The sequence below is a fragment of the Limulus polyphemus genome, unplaced genomic scaffold, assembly GCF_000517525.1.
Source record: "Limulus polyphemus unplaced genomic scaffold, Limulus_polyphemus-2.1.2 Scaffold99, whole genome shotgun sequence".
Classification (NCBI taxonomy): domain Eukaryota; kingdom Metazoa; phylum Arthropoda; class Merostomata; order Xiphosura; family Limulidae; genus Limulus; species Limulus polyphemus.
Genome location: NW_013665709.1, coordinates 413,199 through 425,808, shown reverse-complemented (window position 1 = coordinate 425,808; position 12,610 = coordinate 413,199). Strand labels below are relative to the sequence as shown.

The following is a 12,610-nucleotide window of genomic DNA, read 5'->3' as shown; positions in this document are numbered from 1 at the left end:
TATATATATATATATATATATATATATATATATATATATATAAAACCTAAAAAAAAAAATTATTTTGTTTCATATCCTCTACATGCAAAATTTTAAAAGGCTTAGAAACCTATGTCAAGCAGCAACTGAGTACAAAGGTCATAACTAGTAGAGATAATTGTTTGCTTTAATTATTTATTTACTGTTCTATGTTTTAAGAAAAATTCATTAACATAGATTATGACATACTTTATGTTAAACTCCAAATTATAACAAAGTTTTGACTAGTAGCAAGGTAATTTTAGCTGTACAAAGCTGAAAATATTATACTGAGTTCATCTTTCATACCCAGTTAGTACTTTCTGTTAACTTCATGATTAGCTTCACTTAACACATTATCAATACTTTATAAATGATATACTTTAAAAGTTTCTCTTTAAATTGTAGGTTCTATTTGCTGAATGTCTTTACTTTTGTGTTAGATTAGTTGGAAGTCTGTTGTTGAAATGCTATTATACAGAGTATGTTCTATTAAAATGATTTTGGAGTCTCACCAAATTATTACAGCTCACGTTGCCATATCTGGTCAAGCATTATCTGATGGCCCATTGTAGTTTCCAATACAAAAGGCTCTGCTTTATGGTTATCATGACCAAAGCACATCACTCTTTCATGTTGGTTTCCATATACCATCTAGTGAGTAAGGGTAATGATTTCCCAGTGCACTTTTCAACCATCCAATTCCACAGAAATTCATAAGTCCTGCATCTGGCAGATTGACCAGTATGTATTTGTATAGAATAGCATGATTACCCATTTCATTCACCAATTACTTGAGATATGTGATAGTTGAGTGGATATGTTGTGTAAGCAACTTGTGTATACATGACTTATATCACTTTTACAGATGGAGATACTTCTTGGTTATGTTGCCTGTGATATGTGGACAGCTTTTGTTACCAACCTTTGTGTGTACAAGGATTGTCATGTATTATAAGACAGCACATCTGGTGATATGGCTTGTTACAGTTCTTTGTTTGGATAATTCTGACCCCCCCCCCCCAAGTTGATAAATATTCCTTAGTTTTTCCAATGTCATTAGGTTCAGTGGCTATCTTCAGCTTCTAAATTTGAAATACCCAAACTGAACACATTTATGATTTGAGTGTATGAGTATTTTGTGTTGGAAAGTGTTGTTACATATCTTATATCTTTCCACAAAGAGCTCAATTTTTGGTACCTACAAAACACCAACAATGTCAGAACTTAGTTCTGTTACACGATGTCCCAATGTGACTTTATTAGCAGCTGTAGTTTCCATGTTAATTGCTAATTGTCATATTTGAAACACTTTTCTTGAACATACTCAACCTCCTGTGTTTTTCATACTGAAAACTAGTATAGAGCAAGTAAAGAGAGATTTGATAAATATACATATGCTTATCTCACATTTTTATGTAGAAAGCCCTGGATATACTGCTTTTACTTTTTATAGATTAATACATAATTAGTAAGAACCACAATTATATAAAACAGGAACTCCATCCAGTAGTTTAAACTTTTTTTTCTTTCGGGTATCATCCTCTTGTAGTGATTTTTCTCTAAATGTTTCAATTTTTCCACATGATTGGATATTTGAATTAACGTTGTTCATTCTAGTGTTTTAGAATCAATAATAATAAAAAGTGTAAAAAAGTTTTTCGTATAATGTGTTTTTTTGTTAGATGTTTCAGATACCTACCTAAGGATAGCGTCCATTTTTCTTCAACTTGCCACAACTGATGCAACTGACCTGGAGAGGTATGAATTGGCAAGTTTATTCTGTGTGTTTAATTTTAAAAGCTGGTGAAGTTTAGTTGTTGTCCTGATTAATGCATGTTATTATCACATGCTTTAGAATTTTATATCTCGGAATATTTTATTAACTTTTTTGAAATCTAGATTTTGCACGTGAGTTAAGTTTTTAATTATCATGATGGCTTATAGAAATATATATATATTTGTGCCTATTTTTCAGTTATGTAAGTAATAAAATGAAGATAAAATGCACTTTATAAACTAAGGCTTATAACAAATTTTAGCTTTTTTTTTTGTCTTCAAAGAGCTAGATAGTGAAGAAAACCTTCATTTTTACTATCATAATACTTGCTTTACAGAGTATTAATGCTTTGAGTACATGAATAATGATAAAAATGGTAATAAGAAGCAACAAAGTATAATACAGTACATGCAATGAGTAATGTTAGAAAGTATTTAGTTTTGATTTTAATCATTCAAATTATAAGGTTAAATTTATTACTGTAATTAGGCTGCTATTTCTTTTTAAAATAATCTGTAATGGATTGAGCAGTGCTCTCTTTTAAAGCAGCATTATGAAGAGTCTGATGTATATTTAGTATAACATTTTATGTTAAAAACAAGCACAAAATGTTTGGTGTTTTTTTTCTAAAATTTGATTTTTGTTAATGAAAGTTTTCAGTATAAAGGAATACTTGTCTTATTTTTGTTTATAAAAAATAACTTGAGAATCTTACAAAAAAAGTATTTCTAAACATTTTGTTACAACCTAAGTTATAATAAAGTTTGAAACAACTTACCCTAACTTTTTCAAGTGTTTCTGAAGATTTTGTAAATATCCTAAAACAAAATGATAAATTCATAAATGAGCTGCCTTAAAAGTGCTTAAACAACGTATTCTAAAATTTAGATTATAAAATGCTTAATGAGACAAACAAAAAATTAAAAGTACTGTATTATTGTACATTTAGGGCAGACAAAAATATGTTAACCCAAATTTATAAAAGCATTAATTGTGTTTGGTAGGAAGAATTATATTAAACTGAAACTGAAGTGTTTAAAGTTTATGTAGTATACATTTTCTAATCTGAAATTATTCAAGAAATGTATGTGTAGGTTCGACAAATATTCATGTGTGTTGAGTGAACTTATTTTCAGAGAAAGAAAATATGTTAGACATAATATTTTTTTCTGGGAATACAGAGATAGTTGGTTATTATGAGGAATTTTATGAAAATTAGAAAAAAAATGAATTCATAAACCTACTCTAGAATGTTTTAGTGCCAATATGGATTGGAATGTACTCCATGTTACAGAAATCTTTTACTTTTGTATGGTATTGATATGAAATTATTTTATCAGCACAATCATTCTTGTATCGAGATGTAATGGCAGTATGCACAAACTATGTGTAAACCAAATTTCATTTGGTGTAATCATAGTCTACTTTTTTTTGGTTTTCTTAGTTTCATGGTAACAGCATATCTTAATTGTACTATAATTTTACTGTTAGTTGCTTAAAGGACAATGTGAGACTTAATATGACTTTTGAAAATTTTGTGTACAAAAAACAAACAAAAGTTAATCACTAGTGAAGATCTTATTGTTAATTTTTACTTTTTAGAAAGTTGAGGGTCGGATAGCATCCGATGAGGACTTGAAGTTATCTGACACACTTAGATATTACATGAGGGATACTTCTGCAGCAAAGGTGTTTCCTGATTTTATGCTTTAACCTTTTTGTGAATTTTTTTTTAAATATTTAAAATAAACAATATATGAATTGACATCTTTTAGATAGATAATATAAGTTTTACTTGGTAATAGATTAATTTAACTGTGTAAAAAACAAAGGAAGTACAACAGTTTTGTTTGTTTGTTTGATTTGTATTAGTCATTTCTTATAAGAATAGTCAAATTTGTGAAAGGTTTTTAACACTCATTCTTAGTTGAGAAGGTGTTTATTTTTTATTCTCAAGGTTTAATGAATTTATGTAATTTAAAAAAACTGGAGTGTGTGTGTGTATATGTTTATATATATATAATCATTAAAGATGCATATGACATTGAATTACATTGTAACTTGCACTGCTGTGAGTCAGCTTCGTGCATTAATAAAATCCATCATTCTAAGAACCATTACGAAGATGCCTAGTTTCTTATGCTCTCTGTTCTTGTTTCATTAAGTTGTCATATGAAATACTTTTTCTTCTAGTTAATCTTTTGAAGTGACTGGATTTTCTGTTAAGTCATTGAATAAAAAATTCATTCAGTGACAACTCCAAGCTGCTGAGTGTATGAGTAGACTACAGCAAATGTTTTCCAATTTTTATCCTCTGTAATTAGTTGTATATATTCCTATCACAGGTAGAGCGTATACTCAGATCCTGATCTCCACTTAGATGGTGCACAGACCCTGGTGGTGACAAAAGTAATGTTGTTAGGACTTTGCCACTTACCAAATTTTTTTTCCACAGTTCATGATATGTGTATTAGTGTTCTCTCTTGTACCACTTGTAGAATGCATACATAGTTGTTAAATACACTAGATTTATTGTGTCCCATTTCAGTCTAAATTGGTATATTGAAATTCAGTCTGTGCAACCAGACATTCTGCATTAAAAGTATGAGTCTTTGATTCATTACGAGTCTTAGCTTAGCCAAGAGTCTTTTCACATTCCTTCAGTCCATAGTATATACACAGACTTCTATGAACTTCTGTTCCTTGCTGTTTGCAACTGTTTTTACAGTATGCTGTGAAACTGTAATCCCTGACACTACATTTCGTATGACAGTGTGTTTTTAGGCTTCATGAGTCATGCCTTTTTTTGTGTGCAAATATATAGTATACCAATTCCACTTTGGCCTTTGAATGTGATGGGTCTGACTTTGGATACATTTGATCAACATATTATTTTATGGCTTGCTATAATACGTCTGTTGTGATCTTTCTTTGAATCACCTGTAGAAGTCTGACATACTTGACTGGAAATGTTGTCTTCTGTTTATGGAACTTCTCTCAAGACATTCTTTCACACGTTTTTTTTTTAAGATGGCTCAAAATCAGGTGACTGTCTGGGTTCTGTAATGGTTTACTGTGGCTCTGTCAATGCTCATAAAATTGTTTCAGGCTTCTACTTGTTAACTGCGTGGATGTGTGAAATCTCACTCTTGATTATATAGAAACTGGACAGTGCTATTAATGTTAATCTATATGAACTTACATAGACGTTTTGACGGTTGTGGAATCACTTTACGTTAGCTTCCATTCTCTTTCATAAATTCAAAAACAAATTCCAATTTATGTTTATTATGTAATTTTTCAAGTTTTTCTGGAAACCTGATTGTTGGAATCTGTAGGATAAGCTGGCTGATATGGCAAACAAATCAGTCTTCCCTGACACTGTTGAGCTTCTGTCCATTTCATATTTATTGGCATTTATTGAATATTGACTCAAAATTCCCAACTGCTCTCCTCAATTGTAAATAGCATTGTGGCCCACATGCCACGTGATTTGGGGAAATCAATGATACAACTGTACCAGATAAAACCAGAAGTGAAATACTCTTCATTTAGTTTGTGTATGACTTGTAGTAGGAAAGCTGTTTTGACGAAGCTTCACATAACTTTTAGCCTATTAACACATTGTATATGTTGCAGGGTTGTGACTAGTTAATATGTATACCTTGTTCCACAGCCTTTACTGTGAAACACACTTCACTTTGCTGCTATCATTTTGATGTTCAACAGCAGAAGCATTTGAAATGTGTTATAATGCCCTTTGTATGCTGGATGCTCACTGGAAAAAATTATGCACTATTCAGTTTGATAATGCCTTTACCTTCTTAAGGGACATAGATACTTGTTGTTTTATCTTTATATACCCATATAAATTGTTATGCTGTACAAAAAACAGTTTTGATGCATATAACCAAATGCATTTTGCACCATAACTCATAACCTTGATCATCTGTGATTGTGAGTCTTGTTCATTGTTGATACAGGTGTATTTCTTTAGAGTACATTAGCCATCATGTTTGGCTTAGAGAGCCCAGATGAAATTTTATATTATTTTCTTTTAGCTTATATTACAGCTGTAAAATAAACATGCAAAAAGGAAATGGAAACAGCTTATACTGAATGTAATGTATAGTGAATTTTGAGTGATACAGAAATATTAAAACTCTTAAAAATTATTTATTTACATGCTAGAGGAGTTTAGAACCCTCTTTTACTTTATACCTTATTAATTATTGTGCATTAATTTTTGTATTATAACTGTTGTTATTTTTAACATCTATTATTAAGGTGCTTACAATTTTAAGATCCAAGTTAAATATTTTCTGCACATTTAACTTGTGAAGCTTATGCCTAATAAGTTTTTGAAACATCGTGATCATGTTTAATTATTCTAGAATCTACTTTATCGACGACTGAGAAGTTTGGCAAATTATGAAAATGCTAACAGAATTCTTGACAAAGCTCGTAGCAAAAACAGGGATGTACAAGAGGTGCATATGTTTTCATTTGATGTTACTATTTAGTAAAATCTAGTTTTGTTGTAATTAAATTGGATAACTCGTAACATATGGTAAAATATAATGATAGTTGACTGTTTGTAAGTGTGTTAGTGCATGGTATTTGTAATACATTCTTTTCTGTTTAATTGAGAATATTTAAAGCTTTATTGCAATTTGTATGGAGAAGCTATAAATATTTATCAGTGCATATAAATACTTTGTATTTTTGTATGTTTACTGCTGTAAGACCTATTATTGATGTGATTGTTCTGGATGTAGGCTGAGAACAATCAGCAAGAAGCATGTGAAAAGTTTGAAAACATATCAAAACAAGCTAAACAAGGTAATAACATTCTTTAAGGTAGTTAATTTTAGAAGTTGTAGTCAAATTGAAGAGTGTACTAACATTTTATTATATGTTACTGCAAATGGGTAGTTGTTTATTAAGCAAAAACGTTTTTATTAATATAATAAGATTCAGCTTTCTAGCAGTTCTCTGATGACTGAGTCCCACCATGTGTTCCAGTCAGATGGTTATGTTATGTGTAACTTGAAACTCATCCCCTCCTCACTATCACATAAACACTGTTTGTTTTACTGTTGATTTTTAAAATTGACCCCATGAGAAGCATAGGTTCATTTGTTACAATTTTCACAAAATTTATCTGTTAGGTCTGCCTTCTTGAATTCATGATGGGGGATTTGTACTCCTAACATTATCTGTAGTGAATTCATCAATGTACAATGAAGTGAAAGATTAAAAAAATATGAAATCAAATCAAAAAATACCTTTTTTATAGAATGATTGTAGATTCTAACAGACATTTATAATTATCCTAAAAGCTTTAGTTTTCTAACTTTTTGACATGTATTCGTTTAGTTTCATTGCTTTATTACTATACCTTGAGCCATCTTCAGTACTATGACAGCCAATGTATCATCTGGAGGGAGACCTAGAGTTGAGGGTAAACAAAGTATCACATTACGTCATGTGATGTGAAACCATTATATTGTGTACATTCATTCTGGAGTGATCACATTATATATTTTGTTCATTTAAGTTTTTGTATTTAACATAATAAGGTTTTAATTTTTACATTTTATTTACTTTTGTTAAAAAATGTATAACAATAATTAGAAAAGAAACATGAAAATAAATTTAGGACGTATTCAGCCTTGTGGCCTTTTTCACTCGTGTGTGTTGTTCAGTAAGCCTATTTTTTCACTGTGTTGGTTGTTCAAAGAACAGTTGATACAGAGTTTTGTAGAACAGAAAGTTCAGAATATGCTATTTCTCTTGATTATAAACATGTTCAGTTCCAATGTCAGAGAAAGAGAGAATTAAAGACATTTCTTGAAAGACAAAGGATATGGGAGGGACATTTCTTGCGGGTTAAACAAATTTAGTGATGTCTTAGTGAAGCAACAAGAGGTTGACATTTTATATTCTGGCTTGTCAATATTCCAAGGCCTTTAAAAAAAAAAATCTATAAATGAGATGTTGTAGTGCCACTATGCATCACGTAACTCAGGTGCAGGTTGAGAATTTATTTAAATATTTCTTTTTGAAACTAAGAAATTAACACTTAGATAATATTAACATTTGAGGTATTAACTATGTTGTGATGTGAAGTTTATTAATATGTATTGATAATAAAGTAGTTTAAATTTTGAATGCAACTCTGTAAAAAAGGTTGTGATATAAGAACTTTTACCCTGCTGTGTGCATAGAGTTAAAATTTATATTTGAAAGCTTCATGAATTATTTGTTGAACACCCAAGTTTGTGAGACTCTTCAAGCCTTTGGTAGAATGTCTAATTGAGTGCAAACTGCATCATGTACACATTGAGTACTATAAATTCTTGATTTTTATGTATTATTTTATTTATTGTTGTATATTTTTTAACAAAAGTAATTAAAATGTAAAAATTATAAACATTTTAGCTTGGCCTGAGAAACTTTGGTAAATTAAGTTATATTACACTAGCATGAACATGTGTAACAGGACACCTCACAATCACATAATTTTTATATTAGCTCTATGGAAAACAGCTGAAAGGCTCCCACTAGAATTTATTCGTGTTTACGAACAGTAGTCTAATAGAAGTTGGCCCAACAATAAAACCATAATTAAAAGAAAACAGGTATGAAAAGGTTAGAAGTTGAAGCTGTTAAAATTACTAATTTGGTTCTTTCTGATTGATACTTCACTCAGTGCAGATGAAAAAATGGTATTATTCATTTTATTTCATGTTTTTCAATATTTCATTTCACTATACATTGATGATTTTGCTAAAATTAGTGTTGGAGTATGGAAAATAAGAGATTTAAGTTTTACTGAAAAAGCTTGATTTTCATGTAGGAGGTTCTTGAGTCTGTAAATGAAATATGAAAAAGTGTAAGATAAAATCTTTTTTTTTTTCTTAGCATGATAATCACCTATCATTCAGACTGTCTTAGTAATGGCTTCATGAATTCACAGATTTTTTTGTGTGTACAAAATACATGTAATGTTTACTAAAAGCTTGACAAATTTCATGAAGATACATCAAGTAAATTCGGAATTATAGTAAAAATTATTATGTATAGCTTCACAGGAACAAGGTCAATCAGTTTGACTGAAACCATGAAGACAGGCTAAAATGCCCAGGAAGATGTACATTTGTTCTTGGGTGTAGTACATTGGGCTTGTCACTAGCTACTTCACTTGTATGCATCATTTCTGCTTTTGCTACTGTGCCAGTAGCCATTTCAGTTGAACTGATAGCTGAACATCCATAGTTACAGACTCACTGGTACAACACTTCCATTCTGACAGAACACTGCTTGAGCAAGTGTATCTTGCTTCTGAGAGAGAAAATAGTGTTTCATGCAATTGTTATATTACAGCAGCTCATGTTAATAACAACACTAGACTAAACTGTGTCCATAATACACCACACAATACCATTTGTGCATTGTGATTTCACTTTTCTTCTCAACATTTGTGTGTGAAGTCCAATATTTTTGGAGTCAATCTGATCGGCACTTTGATGATTTTGCAACAAAACTGTAGATCACTTATTCCACTGACTGATAATTTCTACAGTAAGTTTATCCTTAAGATACAATTGCCCAAACCCATGTCAGAAATAACATTAATTTGGCATGCAACTTTGTCACGTGGAAGTCAGAAGATATGCCTCATTATGTATTTTTAGTTTATTGCTATTTGCTTAAATGAAGTTTGTGTTAACTGGCCAAACAGGTGATTTTTTTGGTATGCTGTAGTAACTGTTGTAGTTTCATAAGCTGGTGTGCAGTTCCTTTTCAGGCTATTAGTTGCAACTTTAGCTTATCATCTGCCTTCCTGTATTTGTTGAGGCATAACTTAGGACTGTACTTGTGTCCAGTAGTAAATATAGATATTCAGAAAATTAGTGACAAGGTAAGCCATGGTTTAAGCAGGGATTCCTTCCTTTGTATTCTTAGTGCCTTAGAAAGCCCACCTCTGGCTTTATCTGCTCAAAACCATGGCAGTTGTGCCTGGGAAACTACAAAGGATCTGTTTTTTTATGCTTTTTCTGAGTCTTTGGTTTTTATGTACCCTGAAGGTTGTGTTGGAGCTGAGTCTACAGCTGCAGGTGCCACTTCTGTTGGTTGGTTTCTTTTCCTTCATTAGTGTGTGGTTCAATGTGACTACTTAAAAGGGAGATGCCAAAGAAAATCTAGACACTTGAAAATCTTGTCAATGAGTATAGCATTGTGATTGCCAGTAGATATACTCAGGAATACCACCCCCCATGCAGCCTCTTTAAATCATTCATGCAAGTGGCCAATTTCTCATACCATTCTTGCCTTTTGACCTTTTAACTTGGTTATATGGACTGTTTGATTCTTCACAAGGTCAGTGGTGTGGTACAACTTATTGACAGTTTTATCCAGTCATGAAATTGCTCCTCATCCAAGTGCTCTTGGTGTCTAGCACTGGACCATCTAGACTCAGCATCAGCTTATCTGAGATCATCATTCCATCTAACTACTTGCTTGAAATACTTGAGGTAATATTCCTAATCATCTTCACTATCCCCTTTAACAGTCAAAGAGTTAACTTGTTTTACATGACACTGTCATTTAATGATTATTCATGCAGATACCTTCTACCAGCTTCACCACTGTGCAGCTGAAAGGCTTTATGTGTTTGAAGGAGGCCCTCATCTTTTAAAAGTCTAGAAATGTGCTCATTCTGACAAATGTAGCATTGTTGGGAGAAATCTTATGTGCATCCTATGTTGACTTTATCTTCAGGAGGCTGCCATGGGGTGCTGTCAGAGTACATTGCCAGCTGGATAGACCTCTGACTTACCCAAAGAATTGATGGATTGGAGCAAGATGCTGACTACTCTGCCTGATAGCATTGCAGCTCTTCAAAGTGAACTTCATCAACCTCACATACCTTACTACTGTTTTTGCCATGGGTGACTCAAGCAAATGATTTCTTATTGCTGGGTTTGTTACTGAGCATCTTGGAGTCTCATACAGAGCACCCCAGTAAGTCTTTGTACTTTCCAGCTTCATGACACTACCATGACCTGTCTTTGCTATCCTACGTTTCTGAATAAATAAGGTGACAAGTAGATTTCATGTAATAACACTCTAGGTTTTCATAACTGTCTTTCAACGTTTCTGAATTGAAGATGGATTGAGAACAGAATCATAGTTCTCACTGCTGCTGGCAAATGGTCTTTGTCTAAGAGAGTGCCTCTCCTGTTCCTTATCATATTCTTGGAATGAGTCCTGACTTCAACCATAGTCATCTCCTCTCTGCTTTACGTTTTATGTAATCTCAGAAAGTGCTATTCCATGTTAAGATTTACTGAAGTTACAATAATAGGTAATCAAACAGAAAAAGATTATTCAAAATAAACTCCCCAATTAAAATTTCCTTTGTTCTTACCAACATTAACAATCATTCCAAATAAACTAGAAGATAGAGAATCCCCACTTCATACCAACTAGTACAATTCTAAGTGTCACCCCAAAAATAAGACTTAACCCCATCACAGGGGGAGATACAGAAATGGAATCAAGCAGGGTATAAGCTTCTATGGAATAGCCATTGTAGTATATAAACTATACTTCAACTAGAAGATTAGTGGATGATTACGGCATTCATACATCCAGTTTACTGGGAAGACACTAAATGCAGAACACCTGAATGAAAAATTAGAAAAAATATATATGAATAAAAATATATACTATATGTAGAAGGTTAAAATTAGAAGTATTTTCAACTGCAATGTGACATATAGACTGCAATTTCATGTAAGTTTAGTCTTTAGGTAAACATGAAATAGTCAAGGTTCATCAGTATGTTTTAAAGATATTCTAAAATTTTACATATCTTGCCAGGATTAGACTAAATTTTCTCCAATGATGAAGTTTATTTAATAAAAAAGTTTTTCTAAGAAAATTAACATTTTGGATAATTAATAATAGCTGGTGTATATTTTGTAAACCACTGTGCTGAATCTATTTTGTCTTGATTTATAGAACTGCAGGATTTTCGAACTCGACGAGTGGCTGCCTTTAAGAAGAACTTGGTGGAATTAGCAGAACTTGAAATGAAACATGCAAAGGTTGGTATATTTCTCCCAATACATGATTGAGACTTGAAAAATACTAGAAGATTTTTAGCTTTAGCATCCAATAGTAAAATAAACTTAAAGTATTGAAAACACTACATCACAAATACAGAGTAACTATTAATTTTTCTGGCATGGTTTTTGACAAGTTTAAGTAATGTTTAAGAACTAAGTACATTATTTGCAAAACATGATGTTAATGTACTTTAAACTTTTGTTACTTCTTATTGTGTTATTTCTTTTGTGACATAAATTTTCCAACAACTGAAATTTTTAATAACAACTTGGTGGTTTTAAAGTAAAGGTTGCTAGTACATGGAAAAACAAAATTGGTTGTGCTTAAACAAGGTGTTTACAAATCTGAAAATGTCAGGGAGTTGGATAAAGGAGTCAAAAGTCATAGAAAGTTAAAAGAATATTCCAAAACATAGAAAAGTCAGGAAAAAGTTTGACACCCCCTCTACATCTCAGATTTAACGTGCACATCAAAACTAGTCAATGTGGCTATGCCAATTATTGGTATATTTTAATCTAATCGAGTCATCTTCTTTATCTTGAAAATTATCAAATTCTTCAAATACTTATAAGAATGATAGGTTTCTTATTTTTTGTGAGTGTCAAACACTTAAATACAACATTTCGATTTTCGATACCTTACTACTATAAAGGCTTGGTTTGGTCTGATATT

The 12,610-nt window shown here is 31.5% G+C and overlaps 1 protein-coding gene across 1 annotated transcript in view; it reads left to right on the top strand.

The window, feature by feature from the left end:
- LOC106469872 (sorting nexin-6-like) overlaps positions 1–12,610 on the top strand; it is a 49,980-nt gene that overhangs the window by 32,908 nt on the left and 4,462 nt on the right. Inside the window, 5 exon segments of the mRNA XM_013930385.2 lie at positions 1,704–1,802; positions 3,369–3,487; positions 6,193–6,288; positions 6,577–6,640; positions 11,831–11,916. Coding sequence (XP_013785839.1) covers positions 1,704–1,802; positions 3,369–3,487; positions 6,193–6,288; positions 6,577–6,640; positions 11,831–11,916 — 464 coding nt within the window.